Here is a 20,923-nt window from a genome sequence, read left to right as displayed (position 1 = left end):
GCTTTGTCCTGCATTCCCATGGGAACTCTGTTCTCCTTACTTATTACTTTTCTCTGATGGAGAGGGTTTGTTTTTGGGGGTTTTTTGGTTTTGTTTTTTGTTTTGCGTATTAACTATGTGGAGATGTCTGCTGGTTGCTTGTTTTGTCCACCAGCAGTCCAAAGTCCAAAGAGCTGCAATTTACTATCACGCTAAAATGTTCACATTGGTTATTTGCCTCAGCTTTGTGCTGAGCTGAGTGATTTCCTGACGTGATATCAAATGCGCTTCACTGGCTTCTGCAGCATCAGGGTTAGTGGCTTGGCTGCTGTTTTGGTGGCTGTGTAGTAACAAATACGCCTTGGTGCTGTTTTCTGTGGTTTTGTTTGGTGGTGTTCAGTTGTACATTGTGTTTCACAACCTTCTATTTTCAATAACACATTATGAAACTCTGTGACCTCACTTACACATGGTGTGTACAATTGCCGATGCTCTCGTGCTTTATCAAGGACTGGAAATGTAACTGTGGACGCTGGTGAAGTTTGAAGACATTGAATGTGTCCCTGTTGGTTTCTCACTTATGAATAAATGCATGCACTGGGTGTGTCCCACATGCGGTAAATAGACCCCTAAGACGGTATTTCACTATCACATTGGAATAGAAGGGGCAGGAAAAAAGCATCCACAGGCTCAGTGGCCTCACTGTATTAACCCTGAGTGGATGCCTCACTTTTACTGCCGACTTTCACTCAAGTTTCCGGAGCCCCAGGCCCCCGCTAGCAGCTGTACATAATCAGGCCCTCATCAAGCCACAGTGGTCTGTAGTCTAATCTCTTCTTTTATCAAAAGGTGATTGATTTTTTTTTTTTTAAATTCCCACGTCACTGTCTTAATGTTGCACTTGATAGCACTGACTTATGATGCTCTACGTCACTCAGTATTCCTGCATTGCAGTTAAAATATTTTTTTTTGTGGTCTCATAATTAAAAGCATCATCTATCCACCTCCTCTTCACAGCTCTATGAACTGGATGGAGACCCAAAGAGAAAAGAGTTTCTGGATGACCTCTTCAGCTTCATGCAAAAACGAGGTATGTAGCTTTGCATGTGTCTTATGTTGTTATATCTTTAAACGCCGTCCCCCTGCATCAAATTTGATTTCACTCAGTAAAGGACATCCTATTTATTCTATTTCTTATCTTGATATATCACATGCGCTCGCCTTATCTCCAGCCGCTGTCATAGGCAGCTTCTTAATGCGATGTGAAGAGGATGATCACCCACCCCCCCTTCTTTCTCTGATATATGACACAGCACTGTCTGCTCATCTTTCACTCACATGGGTGGGGTCTTTATTCATTTCAGAGATGATTGCTTTATGGTCACACAGCAGCTCGGCATTCCCAGGCTATAACTAGAAGGGACACTCTGTATCGATGCCTGAGGATGGATTGGTTTACCTTCCTAACCTGCTGCTTGTACCCATAGCTCTAGCCACACTTCTAACACTACATGCATAACCAGTTTCACTTCTCCCTATCTAAACACCTGAGTGTTATACTAATATATAAGTGAATTGTTTGCATTTTCTGGTTTAGAATATACCAATGCCAGATAACCATTTAAGATTATTCCTCTTTTGAAGCCATGTTGATTTAACAGGATGCTCATGGCTGATAAGATCAGCTGAGTGGGCGGACGACTGACATGGGAGAAAATATGCATTTGCTCACAGATGAAAGAAAAAAATAACAGTATTAGACATTTATAGTATTAGAGCTTCTGCTAGGTTCTGAAAGCGCCATCTGTAGGCCATACTAGTAAATGAGGCATCACTTTTAAATATGCAAGTGGGGGATTGATTATATTTATTTGAATTGGAATCATTAAGAAGAATTGATTAAGAAAAGCTTTGATTTTTCAACTCTGAACCAATATAATGGTACAGCATGTTAATGTGTAATTAATAATGCTATGCATTTTTCACACACTAAAGTGAAGCCATTTTGTTTGCTAATTGTTGTTAATATTGAAAACATATTTTTGCTGGAAGATGTGTTTTATCTTTACTAACCCGGGGGTGAGTAAAAGTATCTGGATAAAAGTTTAGAGCAAAAAAGTCTTCTTCAAGCAGAAGATTTCCAAACATTTTTTTAACAGTTGATTTGGAAAGGACACATACTTAAAACAGACAAACATAAACCCGCCACTCATTGTGCAGTACTAGTGTAGTGCTTTATACATTCTACTAATAAGTGAAAGATCCCAGTTTCAATTCTGGGAGGAAACACAAATCCCTTTGGGGTTGCGTCAGTGAGGGCATCCAGTGTAAAAGATCTGCCAGATCAAACATGCAGAGCTGCCCACTATGGCATCACCTTGTGAATAAGGGAGCAGCTGAAAGTAGCTAATCATCATATTAAATATTCATGGTTAAAGGTAAATATTTGTAAATATGTCACAACATAAGAGCTGGGAGAATAGTTCCGTCCTTTAAAATGATGAATTCAAAGTTAAAAAGTGAAACTTCAGAGTATTTATGTGACCAACAACAAGCACTGGATACAAGGGCCGACCTCTGAAGCGCATTAGGAGCGTTTTGGAAGAAAGTGGAGCGAAGACTAGTTTTTGGTTTTGCAGAAAACACAACCCACTCTCCACATGTAATGGATTTGCATTAAAGCTCATAATAGTTTGATATATGCTGACTCAGAGTTTAAAACCAAAAAAAAAAAAAATCCTAAAGATCTCCTGCCATTTGTGTTTGTATGGAAACCCATGACTGTCAGAACTGATCTGATTCTGCCCCTTCTTTTGTATTTTAACATCAGTACTTACAAGGTGGGCGATTTGGCCAAAAGACACTCATACTGGGACAGACAATTTGTCCCACATGTTTATCTGAGCTCATGTGATTGGTTGTGCATATGGTTGCCTGGATGCAAAGTTTGTTAGTTCAACTCGAGGCTAAAAGCAAACCTGGTCTAGTTTCATGGTGTAGGCGAAGCACCTTTTTGATATGCACATTGGTGAGCACCACCCATGTTTGAAATTATGGCGAATGTCATCTGACCGCAGCACCGTCACTCACTTATCACTTTAACAACACCTTACAATGGCAAATTACAGTTTGCTAATGCTGAATGGTAAAAGTGTGCTCTTTTAATAAAATGTGACAATCATGAGAAAACAGTAGGAAGTCTTTTTTAAATTTTTTTTTTTTTTTTTTTTGCTACAATTAAATTAAAAAATGTCTTAAAGATATAAATTAATGGGTGTAACCGTGCACCACCTTTATTGGCTAAAGGGAGACAGAGCGGTTATTATAGGTGCTGTTGTTTATCTTTTACTGTTATGTATTTTATTAGTGGAGCATGACAGTATTTTTTTTTCCTGTCTCCTGCTGTTGCAGGAACCCCAGTGAATCGTATTCCCATCATGGCCAAGCAGGTCCTGGATCTCTACATGCTCTACAAGCTGGTGACAGAGAAGGGTGGCCTGGTGGAGGTCATCAATAAGAAATTGTGGAGGGAGATCACCAAAGGACTCAACCTGCCTACCTCAATCACCAGTGCAGCCTTCACCCTTCGCACACAGTCAGTACACAAACACACTCCTTTAACTGGTGGGAATTAGAGCTAAAAGGCTACTTAGTTTGAACCCTTTGTGTTTGGTTTGTGTAGATCCACACTATTAATCGCAACAAGTTACATGTGCCTTCTTCATTGGGCATACTGTAACTAGGGTAATTGTCTTGCCATAATAGGGATCTGCACAGTTTAAAAATTTAAATGACTATAATCTGTTTGTTCTGGGCAGTGTTTTATACTCTTGGAACTCGCTGCTATTAAATATCAACAAACACTTTGCTGTAGAAGTTAATCCCTGTGTTTGTACAATGTAAAGACTAGAGGTGTAATGGTTCATAAAAGCCACGGTTCAGTGAACCAAACAGTGAACGGATCGCACGGTTATCGTACCGAAAATAAAAAATAGATGGAAAAAATTTTTGAGTTCTGTCTGTGTTTTAACCCTCCGTACCCCATAGCGGCGGCCACCGGCAGCTTTGCGTTTCCCCATAACGGCTACAGCCGGTGTTGCGCCAAAAAGTGATTTCTGCTGTTTCTGTGTGTGTGTGTGTGTGTTTTTTTTTGTTTTTTTTTTTTATGTGTAATGTCTTTGCCTGTATTGGTAAATAGACTGTGGTCAACAATATTTATGAAGGGTTTTTATATAAAATGAAGAAATTATATGTTTTGCAAGTATCTTTAAGACTCTGTTATTGTATCTACATTACAACCAACCCAGTTCTTTTTGGCCTCTTCAAATATCTTTATAGAGGTGTGATGTTATATTTGTTGTAGTTTCTACTGCCCTCTTGGCCAGATCTGTCTTTTTAAAAAGACATTTTTAATTTCAATGGCAGTTTTTACCCTGATAAGTAAAGAATAGAAGCCACTTTGCCAAAAACTGATTGCAGCTTCTACTTTGTGACAGGAATGTTGTTTCTGGCTCAAAGTGACTTGATATCATTCACGAGAGATATGTTTGACATATGTTACACAGATTATAGGCTAAAAGGTCATTTACAACAGTTTAAATACAGCCGCTTACTTTTTGGCAAATATTGGAAATCACTTTTTGGCAGACAGTCACTTTTTGGCACCACACCATAAACAGGAGTTTCGCAGGTCTGATCTGCTGAAAATGAGTAACTGTGACAATTCTGGGAATAAATGAGCTTGATAATAAGGTGATATGTAGATACCAATTTTTTTTTCCAAATCTCATCAGAAGAGGATTATTTTATCAGCTTTTTTTTCTTCATGTTGTAGATGCTGATCAATTAATTATCACTTAATTTTTTTTTACCCAATTTTCATTTGTTTTCTAGTCAAATGTGGCATTTATGTTCACTGAAAGTTATTTTTGTTATTGTTTGCAAGGCATAAAGAAATTCTAAGTAATTTGCGTATTTTAGTCACATAAATCATCATTTAACTGAGAAATCACTGTTTCATATGTGAACCGAATCAAAATTCACCAAGCCCTGGCTTACGTACTGCAACATGAACTGAACCGTGAATTTTGTATCGTTACACCCAAAGTAAAAATCACTCCTAGTTAGCTGAAGATGTACCATCTTCTTCATCTCTGTATATTTAGTTCTTGGTTCCCGATTAGACGTTTTTTAGCAGCAGACCTACTAAAAGTCCTCAAACACTGTGGGAAGGACATCCCTATGTTAAGAACCTGCACTTTGTTGATTTCAGATACATGAAGTACCTGTACCCATATGAATGTGAAAAGAGAGCTCTGAGCAACCCCAACGAGCTTCAGGCAGCCATCGACAGTAATCGACGGGAGGGCCGGCGACAAAGCTTTGGCAGCGCTCTCTTCACCTACTCTCCCAACGGTACACCCACCATGCTGTCCTCGCCAAAGCTCCCCACACCCGGTATGGGCTTGACAGTGGGCACCAATGGGGCCTCACTAGGCCACAAGCGCAAGAAAGGTGAGATTTGTTTATTATGCTGCATGCACGTCAGAGGATATGTGACATGCCCCTCAAGTGTTTGAGGGTCATATTGTTTGATACTGATTGTTATGAATTATTTTTTTAATATTTTGCTTAAAATACATGAATGTCAAAGTAACTTTGTCCTCTATTAAAGTGAAGCAAAAATTGTAATCTAAGGTCAAAATGTCAAATTCACTAAGTATAGATGGTTTGTCTCGGTGTTAGAATATAACATTGTGATTAAAGATGTGTAGGAATATCAAACTTTTGAAATGAGTACGTCAGTACTTCAGAGAAGTTTAGATGATTCATTTGAGACAAAGTGAGAGCACAGGTTAAATTGGGAGTCTATGCATTTCCTATCAATGATCAGTTCTGCTGAATCTAGTTTTTAACAGGAAACTCATCTTCAAATTGAGAAATTGCATAAAATTTGATTTGCTGTCATCTCCACTGTTAGAGAGCTTAACCCTGGGACCTTCCCGTAACACACTGCAGCTCACTTATTATCTTTTCTCTGTGGTCACACTAAAATTTATGTCTGGGTAGGATAACACGCCATATTTGCATATATGAGTTTGCTTGATTCTGAGTTCCCCTTTCTCTTTGTGTTGGCGGGCTAGAAGAAGAAGGAGGCCAGCCTCTGCCGGGGGTCAGCATGGCTCGCTTGCCGGCAGGGGGCTTGGCAAGTCACTCAGTGGCTGCTGTGCAGGCAGCAGCAGCCCAGGCAGCCATGGCCGCTCAGGTGGCTGCTCTGGAGCAGCTGAGGGACAAACTGGAAGCCGGCGAACCGCCAGCGAAGAAGAGGCCACTGCCTCCCGAGGAACACCACCAACTGCTGCAGAGAGCGCTGCAACACAACCTGCTAGCCATGACCGCTCAAATACCTATGAACATTCGCATCAACAGCCAAGGTACTGAACACACAGTGGGGCTTCAGACATATTCGGCTAATAAGACAGCAACAAAACAACCAGTCAGACATGACTTTAATGTTTTGCACAGTAGCTGCAGGCTGTTCTACGCTGTTGTTTGAGGAAATTCCTCCTTTATCTAATCAACATGAGATAAAAGGGTAAACCAGCATTTTTGCATCCACTGGTTTCAAAAGCTCAAAGATGTAAGAACACTGATTTTGGTGATGTGAAATGAAACTGTAATTTCTGAATTAGGCTTGACTGTTAACAAAAACCAAACTGTCAAATCCTGATAAAGGTAGATATCATAATTCTCTACCAAATATTGTTGGTAAATATTAACTTGATAAAGTTCATCTTTTATTTCAGCGTGAGTGCTGGCAACAGATCAGCATGTGCAAACACCCACATGAAAATGAAAATGTCACCTCTGGTCATGGTTAACATGTAAATGGATAGCAGAAGAAGAAGATGAATTTGGAAAGATATATTGATGTATTTAAAATGGTAACAATCAGTAATTAGTGTTTTTTTTTTTTTTGTTTGTTTTTGTTTTTTTTTTTAGAGCTTTTCATGCACATCAGACCTGATGACATTAACAGAACATCTACTCAGTTTTAAATGATTCCAGACTCTGTCTGTCTGTGTGTTTTGGTTCCTTTTTTTTCTTCTTTACTTCAAATCAAAATGAGCTAAAAAATAAAAATCAGGAATGCACTGGGTTACTACAATATCACAGCTGTTCTGGGCACCATAATTTAATTTACAGTACACTGTTGGCAGTGTGAGCTAGATTTTGACACATTTCCCTTTTCATGACAGTTAGTATCTCAATGCATTCTTGTAATCTTACCACAAACCACAACACCTAACTGCAAGAATGTGACACCTAGCATGCCTATAAGTTGACCTGCTTATAGAAACAGCATGCATACATACATGCATGATTATCTGTATGGGGATTCCCTTCTATAAGCAGGCACCTTGATCTTATAGGATTCGTCTCAGTTACTGTCTATCTGATTGTACACATGAACCAGTTCTTGGTAAGAGACTTCAGAGAAATGTTCAGTGGGACATTTTTGAAAAGTTCACATACAGTTTTGCTTGTGCTGTGGGTAAGTTTGGTTTCTCCAGTTCGTTTGAGCATTCTGAAGTCAAATCTGGACTAAAAAATGAATAAGGATGGAAACTGCTTTCTTCCAGATGGCAGACAAGACTCAGCTCTGAACCTCACCACAAACGGCACAGGCAGCATCAGCATGTCCGTGGAGCTCAATGGAGTGGTGTACACTGGTGAGCAGTTCCTCTGTAGTACAAACTCAACGAAATATCAGCTATGAGCTGTAATAACTGTTTTGTAGTTGGCTGTGTAAAGTTGAGTATGTTCAGTAACACTCCTGGGATATACAGTATAATAGGCATCTGCATTAGTTACCAATCTGGAGAAGCAAGCAGCTTAGCTTGGTATAAAGACTAGTTTCCTTTCTTTCTCCAAAGTAAAAACAAATGTTCCTATCAGGTCCTCTGTTGCTTTCTAATTCATATGTTGTCATGTTGCTCATTTAATTTGTAAAGACATGTAGATATGACAATTTGTAGCTTTAAGAGATGTGACATAGGGCAGGTTATCTCTGTTTCATGGCAAACCAGAGCTATACAGTCTTATTGTCTTCCTTCCTATTGTCATCCTAGAGTCTTATTGTCATAGTAAGATCACCAGGTTTGGTGAGACCTCAATGATATGGGTCTAGAGATCAGTCGGTGACCCCTTGGCAACCACAAGTTGCTGGGGAAAAATGTGTATTACCCCAGTTGCTGACTGTCAGAAAGAGGTGTGCAGTCCTGCACCTCCTTGTGGTTCCTTTAGTCACTAGCAGATTGATTGCTACCATTGCCTGTAGTTTACATGGCAGGTGCCGACTTGTCTGCACATTCTCACTAACTACTCACAGAACTGTAGTGAAATTTGAAAAATTACAAAGTAGAAACCAAGAAAGTTTGCCTTAAAAGTAAAAGTGTACCTTTGCCTGCGTCCACACATGAAATGATTCACAGCAACGTGGCAACCAGAGACCGTAGAAAGTCAGTGATGTTCGGTGACTTCAAGTGAATAAGCTGGCAATGCAAAGTGGGCGGGTTCTGACATTAACTTTTCTTAACTTCATGTTGACCGATTGAAGTGCCAACCACTGATTAGGCATATGATAGGGTAGTAAATGCATTGGAGGGTTATCTAGGCAACAAGAGCCCACAATGTCCGCTAGCGACCAGCCATTAGCTTCAGAGCAGTGCATGATGAGCAAAATGTTTCTGGATCAGATGCAGCTTTACCGCTACACACAACACATTTCAAAAGTCACAACTTTTACTTTGAAAGTGAACATTCTCTGTTTCCTGTTTGCGTCGCACTTTTCACTGTTTGACTACCACTTGGACAAGGAGTTGGCAAGTGTTTGCAGACAAGTTGGCTTCTTCCATACAAACTACAGGCAACTGTAACAACCTGCTAGCAAGCGAAGCAATTGGAAGGAGGTTTTCAGGGCAGCACCCTATACCTCTTTATGACTCACCAGTCAATCAGGTAATACACATTTTTCCCTAACAAACAGTGGTTGCCAAGGGGTTGCAGACTGGTCTCTAGGCCTGTGTGACTGAGGCCTAAAGTGTGCCTATATAGAGACCCTATAAGACAACAAATTGTCATTCAAAAAAAAACACTAATTATTTAAGGATACTGGAAGGCATCAGACAGTGATGTTTCCCTACATTTCTTAGGCTGTTTAAGGTAGATTGAATTAAAAAACGTTTTTGTTCTCTTAACTAATTTTTGCTTTTTCTCTTGTCTTTGTCTATCTAGGCGTTCTTTTCGCTCAGGGAGCACCAGGGTCAGCCTTGTCTGGTGCATCTGTCACCAACAAGGCTGCCAGCAGTCGTGTCGCTCCACAACAACAACAACAGCAGCAGCAGCAGCAGCAGCAGAACACACCTACCTCAATCTCCAGCAACCCATTGTCTTAACAAACTCCCAGCCTTTCCTTTATTATTATTTTTTTTAATTACCACGCTAAGTGAAGCCAAAAAGCAACCTCATTTTCTATTTCATCAATGCCAAAAAAAGAAAAGAGAAGAACCATAAACCGTACAGAAAGACACAAACTGAAACTCTGTTCACTTGAAGTACACTATCTCAGGTTTCCTCTCACAAACTCGCCTCTTTTGTTCTTCATCGCCAAAATGATCTTAAAAAGAAAAATCTCCCAACTGAGAGCCAGTATATGCTAACAAATACATATGCACAGCCTGTGAATTATTTATTTCTGCATAAATGTACAGATTATTTGGAGAACAAAAGAGAAGATAATAACTAGGAAAGGTAAAGCATTGTTTACACATAAACACAGCTACTGACTGACAATGATGTTTTATCCTTCAGAGGAGAGATTTTATTTTAAGTTTTCATTGTCATTATTATCATTATTTTTATTCTCTTTGTTTTGTTTTTTAAATCATTTAAATCTTTAACAATCTTTTCACTGCAGGAAAAAAATATATTTAGAATTCTATACAAAAAAAATTCTATTTTTAATCAGAAAAACTTTAATGATGTTTCTTCAGGGCATATATACATATATATATATAAATACAAAGTACCGTTGTGACCTCATTTTGGGTAAACCCTTATTCACACGGCAGCCATTTCGAGTCTCTGTGTGAAAGAGCAGTGCAGGTCTGCGCTCCTGTTGTGAGAGGACATATGCATTAAATCACAGATTCTCCTGTGAAATGACCGTGTGACGTTGGCTTCTTCGGGGAGCTAATTCAGACGACAAGCTCGGAGTGACGCAAAGGAGTGCGTGCTGGAAACGGGCTTAGGCGCTCTCTAGTAGCGGTCGCAGGTGTTCATCTGTGACATTCGGCTAATTTAGATAAAAAATCCACTCCTGTTTGTTGATGCGAGGCTTGTTAAATATACTTTTTTTTTTTTTTTTTTCATCTTGCAGGTAGAGTGTTCAAAATGGCTGTTTTTGTAAGAGTAAGGTCAGTTTGTACAGGTGGTAAAATTAAGTTTTTGTTTGTTTTTGTTTTGTTTTTTAACCTCATCACGATGGATTTTCTCAGTGGTGTCCACACCAAGTGTTCCTTTTCCTGTTTAGGGTTCAGACTTTATGTGGAAAACACAGGTTTTATGTGCTAGTTCTCAGGTGTTTCTCGCTCTTAAAAATATCCCACTTCACAACGCACTGCTTTTCCACGTCTCTGTCTGCGGTAAAATCTGCTTTATCTTCTTTCTAACTTGGCCTTCTAGTGGAGTGATTGTCTTAAAAAAAAATCCAGTGCTTGCATGCATTTGTAGATAAAAGTCCCCTTAATCAGAAATGATTATGATTTCCTATCTTAAATTCACAGGAGTCAAGTGTATATTAAATCCTTATTATTGTGGAGCTGCTCAAATGGACAATCAGGTGTCAGGAGATGCTTATCTGGGCTTCTGATGAGTGCTTTCAGCTCATATCTGACATTTTTTGTGTGTGTTTTTTGGTTGTTGTTGCTGTATTATAGATTTCAAATGCTTTTTATTTTATTGTTTCAGCTTTGTGTTTTTGATGACTTTGTGCATCTTCTGATCCAAGTGCTTCTTATCCCGTGTTTTGAGACGAACAGGGTCTCCTTGAGACTAGCTTGCCACCTATTGAGGATCGAGATTGTCCTGTGATCCTGACTGTTAAGCTGTTGCTTAATTTGGGCTTTTCTAAATGCTGGCTGAGAGGTAATCATAGCTGCGGCGCTGCATTTGCTCCTGGCCTTGTGTGTTTGTACGGACTCTGTTAGCTTTACAAAACGCAGAGGAGAATCTGTCATTTGTGTCTGCTTTTTGAAGGCAATCTATCATTCAGCTTTTTGAACTTTAACCTGTTACCTCTCTGAACTGTTTGCTGTTAAAGATTGCCCCCCCAGCCCCAACCCACACATATACACACACAAACACACACACACCCCACTTCTCAAAGCAGCCTCATTCCTACTGACGTTAGGAAGTAAATCAGGCTTTGTACGTGGGTTCTGCTCTGAGGCCTTAACACAGCATGAGATGACCAGAGAGCGAGCAGTACCTCAGTCTAATCAGTTTTTACTGTTCAAGTCAAATATCGCCAGATGGCTGTTGTGGCTTTGATTCTGGACTCGCTCCTCAGGGGGAAATCACCACCAGCTGCTCCACAAGCACCAGTCTTTTTTTGTTTGTTTGTTTTAAAGGAATCCACAGTCATCACAATGCCATTCTTGAAGTTCAGTAAAATGGCACGTTCACGCTGTCCAGTCCACGTTGGACAGTTCATGAAGGATTGAACTGTCTAGCCCTTTTTTTTTTTTAACTGCACAGGGAATGAAAGTGGGACTTTAGTGGGATTTTTTAAAAGGTTTGTTAGAAGCAGTTTTACTACCGTGTTGGAGGGCAAGTTTATTTAAAACCCTGCTCAGAACTTTAAAACCGTTTGATTTGTGAAGCAGCTAACTGAATCCGTTTCGCTCTCTGAAGCATTTAAGCCCCTTTCAGACATGGAATATATAACTTTGCTGTTTTTTGCCCTAGTGTTCCTCACATTGTCTCAAAGATGGCTGTGGCTGAGACAGCCACACTTAACTTGCAATAATTGCCAGACACATGCGAGACGTGTTGCATTTGCGGTATTGATTGCCAGTGTCGACTATGGTGAGGTTAAACCACACTTGAACATTTAGAGCTGTGAGTGTACCTCTTTGTTTGGTGCATGGTGCAACAGCAAGCAGTGGCCGCCCCTGCTCCTCACAAACGGGATCTGCGAGGTCATTCTAGACAGATGTAGAGCAGAAGCACAGTTCCTGAGATAATCCGCTTGTTGCTGTTTAGTGAATTCTCCAGTGAGCTAAACGGCTCACAAAGATGTGCCAGAGACATACCCAGTCATAATCTTGCACATGCTTATCAGTTGCAACTTTCTGTCCTGGGTTTTACGGAAAGGTGACCAGAGTGCTTATTCAGACATGAAGCTGATGCATTAGGATGCAATCAGATTCATTCATGTCTGAAACAGGCTTTATATGCAGATGTTTTGCTCTGTTTGGAAAATCAAAGTGTGTGTGTGTGTGTGTGCGTGTGTGTGTGTGGGTGGGGTGGGGGGGGGGGTGGGGGGTGGGGTGTAAATCTACATATAAAATGTGTTGTTCTTCATTGGCTCACTTGTACAGTTGAATTAATTAGCAAGTTTGAACAATTTTTTTGACAAAAATATAGTATACAGATTCTGAATGTGTGATTTAAGGGCTGAGCTACATCTATGTCTCAGAGTGATGCCACATTGATGGAAAGGCTGCTGTTTCACTCTGAGCAACAATTTAAGATTTGGCGACACCTGCTCTTTATTTGATTTGATTTTTTTTCACCTATGACTTGTCATCCACTGAAAGGATTTTTATGATACAACTTTGGTGTAAAATCATAAGTGACTTTCAATCAAACGTAGTTGTTACATTTTGAAGGGCAGGAGTGTTTACAGTAAGGGGTTTGTGCTGTGTGGTGCAGTTGGTGTACCAAAAAAAAAACAGGGAAAAGAGCTTTTTTTTTTTTTTTCTCCAAAGAATTTTCCTCACATATCCCTCCTTCCTTGCTTTTCTTTGTATCAGTCCGTGCCCTTCATGAGTAGCAGGTGTCACAGTCACTGGTAATGGCTGACAATCAAATAGAGATGTACTGCAGCTGAAAGCATTAGGCTTGTTGGGGGAGGATGGCTAGAGTAAAGCTAAATTCAATCAATCCTGATCTAAAGGATCAACACTGCTTTTTCAGATTTGACCCTGTGACCTTTTTGCCCCCAAGGCAGCATTTAAAGCACCCACCCCCCTTCAGCGGATCCATGTTTATTGTATAACTATCGACCGCTTCTGTGAGATATTTGCATCTGAACAGTGAAGGTACCACAGCTCACTCGCTCTCTCTCCGTGGATGACAGCATTTTCAGGGAAGATGTTCTTAATATGCATGGTAGCAACAATCATGAGACGCAAAGACAACACCGTATACCTCCAGACACTCTCGACATCCCTTCACCCACAATCAAGCCCTGTTTCTACCTCAAGGACTAAAAGCTTTAGCCGATTTCTCATCATCAGCCACACTGGAGAGAATCTTGTTTGAGGTTGTGCTCATGCCAGAAAACCCCATTGAGGTGATGTTGGTGTCAGTTCATAAGGATTATAAAAGAGATCATAAAGACCACAGACAATCAGATATCAGCTAAACTGTGACTCTTGCCTTTAATCAATGACTTTTGTAGTTGTGCAAAGGGAACCAAAGAGAGATTTGAGGACTCTCGAGCTTTGGCCTCTTTGGCAAGAGCTCCCCTCGGTGGCAGGTTTTTGTTATGGCGCACAATCAGTCTCCTGTGTGAAAAAACATGGAAGGATCTTAAGGCTTCAACTATTCCATTTACTTTCTTTTTCTGTCTTTACTTCCTCCTGGTGTTTCCAGAGTTTTATCCTTGTGGGGGATGTGAAAACTTTTGAATCAGCATTTAGATCATGGAACACTAAAACCACACTCTCCAGGCTTTTAGAGTCACTAGCTCACCAAGGCAGTCAAATAAGGAAGTAGTTCAGAAAGAGAAAATGCAGTCTTGTCTGTATCAGTATGATCATATAGGATCCTCTTGGTCAGAGGTACCTCTTTTCTGATATTTTAAGGCAAAGTGTAGCTAAGAAAACTGTATCAGTCTTACCTGTAATCCCCGGGGTTGTTCTGAGTTTTGGAAAGCAGATTTTAGTTCAGACTGATGACTTTCCGTGATTAGATTACATGATGCTCACATGTTTGGCCTGCTGTGTTTGATGCTGTTGTACAGATTGAAACAGTAACGTAACTTTTTGTTTGTTTTTTGTTTATTTTGTTTGTCTTGGAGTTGAATTATCTTAACAGTATAATAATATCAGCACAAACCCTCTGAATCTCCCAAGATCAGCTTGCTCGCTCTTTGTCATAGTCATAGCCTGCGAGTGCCTGAATCTCAAAATATTGCTGCTTTTTAATCCCACCAGAGCTGTAGCTAAAAGAACTGCTTGGAAATCTCACAAGGTCCACGGCATCCTGCTTGGCTCCTGTTCCCACCTGCTGCAGACACGGACACTTTGCTAGAACATATACGGGTTAAGGCGCGCGTGAGTTCGGGGACTTTTGACTGGACTTTACCACTGACTTTACCTCAATCAGGGGGACTATGAACAGGGAAAATGATAATGAGATAATGATGATAATGATGATAAAATAACAAGATGCCTTCTGCTGTGACAATTGTATGAATTAACATATATTACTAAGACTCAATAAGTAGATTATTTCTGAAAATGGCTTTTAGGGCTATAGATATAAAATGTTTATTTGGGGGGAGGGGGGACGCTATTTCTCTGCTTCTTTTTTTCCTTTTTTGGACATGCTGTAGCAACCCAAGCTCACAGAGATTACTTGTAGAGCAGATTTATGAATACAGTGATAATAATGATGATGATAATGTGATTATATTAGGGAAGCATGTGATGTGTGTGTGAGAGCGCGTGTGTGTATGTGAGCTTCACGTGTCTCTGAGTATCCTCAGAGCAGAAACAAGGCTCTGTCTCTTACAACCTCTCAGGAAAATCTACCTCTACCTCCAGTTTGATGCATTTAACCCGGTGAGGGCTCAAATTACAGTTCGGCAGGAAGAGGGTACGAGAGCGAGCGCCGGTGTTCACAGTGAACCTCAACAGACCGCATTCGATACAAACGCTGTTTTTTGATGGTGCAGGCGAGCGGAAAACAGTATTTGTGTTGGATACAAACAAAGCATTCTTGGTTGAGAGGTTCATTTCTGACACCGGGGCGTCCGCCTCCCTCTTGCTGTCGTTACACTTTCGTAACACTTCTGCTGTTTAGTTTGAGCGCCAACAACAAGGAACCTCCAGCTCAACAGCTAACTACTACCAGTACTCCAATAAGTACTGCTTCTCGCACCACTGTCTGTTCTTGAGTTTTGCAGTCTGCTCTATTAATGTGTGCTTATTCCTCCTTTTTCTATGAATGATCACATTTTTCACAAGTGGGATGTTTCCCGAAGGCCACTGCAACTGTGAAGTGGCAGCGGGGCAATGCAACTGTTTATTTTGAAGGGTGAAGATCTGTTCTTGCCTATTTACTCAATATATGTTAGTGTGAATACTTTTATTTTGAATCTGAAATTAATAAAATATTACCTTTGTTAAATGTCAGACGTGTTTTGGATGTTATTTCATGTACTGTATCCTAAGATTTAATATTCAATATGCTATCCTGAAATTATTAACTCAAGCAGTACTTTTGTCCAAAACCATTTCCAGTATAGATTCACATGAAAGTGTAATTGTATCTGACTCAGGGGCTATGTATATTATATTAGTCATGTGAAAAAGAAAGTATACTCCCTTTGAATTTTAAGAATTTCATCTTTGTCGTGGAGCTGAAAGAACCCAAAAGCTACATCTCAGATTTTACAAAGGCCTCAGCATGTTAAATGTTAAAATTCAGACTGAACGAGCGCAGCTTAAGGGTAAGGCTTGCCAGGAGAAACCCTCTTCTCTCTCAAAAGAACATGGCAGCACAACTTAAGTTTGCAAAGCTGCATCTGAACAAACCACAACACTTCTGGAGCAATGTCCTTTCGACAGACAAGACCAAAGTGGAGCTGTTTGTTCATGATACATGAGCCACAATCGGTGAAAACCAGACGCCTATAACTGTCAAGCACGGTGGTGTAGAAGCAATGATTTGGACTTGTTTTACAGCCATGAGAACTGGAAACCTTACAGGTTTCTTTATTGTCATTGTATATTGTATATTTTGGTGCACTCTGGGATGGAGCAGTACAGACACTTGCATAAAAGTTTGCTATATAGAAATAAATAATTATAAAACTATACAGAATTTTATTACAGTCAACACTCATACACCTATAAATATTACGATAGAATATATATAAATACAAGGGAAAAGTACAAAAATAAATTAACTGTATTTGACATGTAATAGACAAGGTTATTTTACATGAGACAGATTATTGCACATGGTTGTCATTTGAGGAATGCGTTCAGTTCAGTGATGGCTCTGGGAAAGAAACTGTTTAACGGTCTTGTAGTGCGTGTTTTGACAGCCCTGCATCGCTTGTCTGAGGAGAGAAGCTGAAACAGGGAGTGGGCAGGGTGAGAAGAGTCCTTCAGGGTGTTTGATGTTTTGATCCGACAGCAAGAACTGAAGATTTCCTCCAGGGCAGGTAAGGGTGAGCTGGGAATTACTCTTTGCAGAGCTTTTTTTTTTTTTTTTTTTTTGCCAGCTGCTGAGCTGTTCCCAAACCACACAAGAATGCTGCGTGTCAAGACACTCTTTATGGAGCAGTGTTAAAAGTCACTAATGTCTGCTGTGACAAGTTGACCTTCCTGAGACTTCTTAGGAAGCAGAGTCACCGGCATGCCTTCTTGACCAATTGGCTGATGTTCTGAGTCCGCAAGTGGTCTGATGTGACTAGTGTGCCCAAGGAAGAAACTACCTGCACTGTTTCACTTTTTGCCTGCAGAGGGAGGTGGTCTTACCTCTTCTTCCTGAGGTCACTGATCGGATCTCTTGTCTTACAGATGTTTAAAAACTCCTCTGCATACCAAAGTATTATAGAGTCAAATGTGAGGCCATCTGTCTGACAGCTAAAGCTTGGCCCAAACTGAATCATGCAACAGGACAATGATCCCAAGCACAGCATCAAATCTACAACAAAATGGCTGAAAAAGAAAAGAATCAAAGTGTTGCAATGGCCCAGTCAAAGTCCAGACCTCAAACTGATTGAAATGCTGTTGCAGGACCTTAACCCTTGACATGCATTTTTTAAATGACCATAACTCTGTTACCGTTTGCGCTGGAGAGAAAATTCCAACAGTTTCAGAAAGAAGAGAAGACGAGCATCACCGTTATTCGGTGTATCATGGAGGCACAGAACATTCTCAAGGTACTGCTGCCTGAACACAGAAAAACCAGCTCCTCCTAGATTTCACCATATGCGCTTCACATCACTGTACCTCCTCAACCAGTTTGAGCTACAGAGAAAACTCAAATGATTCCTGAAAAATGAGAATGACTTTTTTTTTTTTTTTTTTAATTCTACAGCAAAAATTGCAGAATGAGTCCAGGCAGCTTGTATAATGCTTGCGTTTTAAAGGCAGGGAGGAGTGGGTGCAGATGAGTGTCAGGGGTGATTTGTGACAGGATAGCAGCAAGAGTGAACGGGAGGGTTTACAAAATGAGTTATGGTGCTAGTAGTGTATGTTTTGGAGATGGGGACACTACAAAAAAGATAGGAAATAGAGCTGAAGATGCTCAGATTTTCATTGGGAGTGATCAGCATGGATAAGACTGAGCCATTTGGAGACAAAATTAGAAAGACAAGGTTGAGATTTGCATATGCAGAGAAGGGATGGAAGATGTATTAGACAAAGGATGTTGAATATGGAGCTGCCAGGCAGGAGGAAAAGAGGAAGACCTCAGGGAAGATTCATGGATGAGGTGGAGGACATGCAGAGGGTTGAAATAACAGAGGAGGATGGTTAGGATAGGGTGAGATGGAAGCAAATGATCTGCTGTGGTGACCCCTGAAAGAAAAAAAAGATTGCACTTATAATTATGTTCATTTGCCCAATTTGAGAATGTGGACTACTTATGAGTGACTGTAATCATTAGTTAGTTTTAAGCATTAGTTATTATTAATCTCTGGCTCTCTTCCCCAGCATGTCTTGTGTCCTGTCTCCCTCCCCTCACCCCCAACCAGTCATAGCAGAGGTATCTTCCTGTTAAAAATGAGTTTTTCCTTCCCACTGTCGCCAAGTACTTGCTCATAGGGGGTCGTTGGGTTTTCTCTGTAATTATTGCATGGTCTTGTATGGTCTATTTACTTTCTTTACCATACAATATAAATATATATCAATATAATGAGGCTCAATGAGGCGACTGCTTGTTGTGATTGGCGCTATATGAATAAATTGAACTGAACTGTAATATACAAAGGGTTTGTGTAATATGCGCTAAATCCCTTGAATTAAAACTTCAATTCTACATCTTAAGTGCTTTAATTTTTTTTGTGTGTGTATGATGCAAAATTATGAAATTTATGTAATTGTTTAAAAATAATGAGATTCGAAAAAATTAATGTTCTGGTGATACAGATATTGTTGCTCATACATAACACAATGTAACACAAGTTTTGTTCCCAGCCTTTTAGTGTTATATTCCAATTGCTTATGTCTAAAACAAATGTAAAATTGCTTACATTCATCATAAACTTCGCTTCTGTGACCACGGCAACGAAAGATATGCATTTTCACTATAGAAACAGTCGATTTTGCATCTTCTCATTCATACAGTCAGACTAAGAACACTATATGCATTGCAAATTTACACAGATTACCAAAAACTGTTCAGCAGTGTGTGGTTTTCCGAGATTTACGACTATACTGCAAATTACTTTCACGAATCAATCCCCAAATATAGTCGCCCATCATGTTCTTGTTATATTGTCCTTGGTAACGGCGTTCAAAGTTCATAATGTCCTGGTGAAAGTGCTCGCCTTGCTCCTCTGAATAAGCTCCCATGTTCTCTTTGAACTTATCAAGATAAGCATCAAGGATATGGATTTTGAGTGACATCCTGCAGCCCATTGCAGCATAGTTCTTTATCAGAGTCTGAACCAGTTGTGCATAGTTTTCATCTTTATGATTGCCTAGGAAGCCGTGAACCACTGCGACAAAACTGTTCCAAGCCGCTCTCTCCTTCCTATTCAGCTTCTTGGGAAATTCACTGCACTCTATGATCTTCTTGATTTGTGGTCTGACGAAGACACCAGCTTTGATCTTTGCTTCAGACAGCTTAGGGAAAAGATCTTGGGGGTAATTGAAAGCTCTCGACTCCTTATCTAGAGCCCTGAAAAATTGTTTTATGAGCCCCAACCTGATGTGTAGTGGTGGCATCAGCACCTTGCGTGGGTCCACCAGTGGCTCCCACTTTATGTTGTTCTTCCCCACAGAGAACTCTGTCCGCTGAGGTCAGTCCCGCCTGTGGTAGTGCGCTTCGGTATCCTGGCTGTCCCAAAGGCAAATAAAGCAAGGATACTTTGTAAAACCACCTTGGAGGCCCATCAGGAATGACATCATTTTGAAATCTCCGATAACGTCCCAGCCGTACTCATACTTCAAGGCACCTAGCAACATCTTGACACTGGTGTATTCCTCTTTCAGGTGCACCGAGTACGCTACAGGAAGAGATGGATACTTGTTCCCATTGTGAAGCAGCACGGCTTTGAGGCTCTTGCATGAACTGTCTATGAAGAGGCGCCACTCCTTCGGGTTACAGGTGATACCTATAGTCTCGAATAGACCGGCCACATTGTTGCAGAAGCACAGTCCATCTTGATGACTGAAGAAGCTGGAAAAAACTTGGTGACGCTTCCTCTGATCTGTGACTTGGACGCTTTCATCTAATAAGTTCCATTGCTTGAGCCTTGATGTCAGAAGCTCAGCGTTGGACTTGGTGAGCCCAAGGTCTCTGATCAGATCGTTGAGCTCTTTTTGGTTAGGGTAGTATGGCTTCCGCTCCTCAGCTGCATATGAAGAGAAATCAAGATCTTCAACGTCTTCCTCAGTGTCTGACCTGCTGCTTTCTCCTGAAGCAGTTGCTTTCACAGAGTACTTTTTCGCTCTTGTCTTTATAAATTGGCCGCATACGTAGAGAAATGCGTCTGCTGGATGTATGCAACCTCTTGATGCCATCTAAATTGACTGAGTTGCTGTGTACTGTAAGGAAAAAGGACGTCTCTCCAAACTTGATAAAAAATGGTTAATCTTTATTCCATGCAGTATCAAAGTACAAGAGTGTACTGAGGATTCAGCGGCGCAAGACTGATCACCCGGTACCAGAATAACACCCAATATATACATTTGAAAGTAGTGGTCCTTCCTAAGCTCCTCTTGTAATGGGTGTGGGGTGAAGTGTATGTACAAGTGTACGTACAATTCTGTACAGTCCCAGAAAGTTCTACATAATTCTGGACAGTTCTAGAAACTTCTTGATAGTTCTCACAATTCCAGAAACTTCTTGAAGTCTCTTGAAATATCGCGAATATCCTTAAAAATAGATAAATTTCAAAATATCATTGTGCTGACCACAAAAGCAATGTTTACAGGGAATAATAACTTTTTTCTATTCATTTAAGGCACAAACAATTGGAAAAACACACTTAACAACTGGGAACAAAATTTTTTTTTTTAATTGTTACATTGTGTAATCATAGAAACTCAGAGGGTCTTTGCAACGTGACTCGCATAACACGCTCACGCTGGATTTTTCTGAAGCACCGCCCAATAAGAGTGTCTGCGGTGAAGGACCTATCGCACCACGGCAGATTCAAACAAACAAACGCGCTGATTCGGTGAGG

At 40.4% G+C, this 20,923-nt stretch overlaps 1 protein-coding gene across 1 annotated transcript in view; it reads left to right on the top strand.

Annotated features, from left to right (window-relative positions):
• Positions 1–12,547, top strand: part of arid3a (AT-rich interactive domain 3A) — a 50,525-nt gene extending 37,978 nt beyond the window's left edge. Inside the window, exons 4-9 of the mRNA XM_030727527.1 lie at positions 997–1,069; positions 3,391–3,574; positions 5,252–5,493; positions 6,123–6,413; positions 7,623–7,712; positions 9,277–12,547. Coding sequence (XP_030583387.1) covers positions 997–1,069; positions 3,391–3,574; positions 5,252–5,493; positions 6,123–6,413; positions 7,623–7,712; positions 9,277–9,437 — 1,041 coding nt within the window. The 3' untranslated portion in view covers positions 9,438–12,547. The remainder of the gene's footprint in view (positions 1–996; positions 1,070–3,390; positions 3,575–5,251; positions 5,494–6,122; positions 6,414–7,622; positions 7,713–9,276) is intronic.
• Positions 12,548–20,923: the final 8,376 nt, after the last annotated feature.

This window comes from Archocentrus centrarchus, chromosome 4, assembly GCF_007364275.1.
Source record: "Archocentrus centrarchus isolate MPI-CPG fArcCen1 chromosome 4, fArcCen1, whole genome shotgun sequence".
NCBI classification, from domain to species: domain Eukaryota; kingdom Metazoa; phylum Chordata; class Actinopteri; order Cichliformes; family Cichlidae; genus Archocentrus; species Archocentrus centrarchus.
Note: the sequence above shows the minus strand (reverse complement) of the source record. Positions and strands in the feature narration are given on the sequence as shown.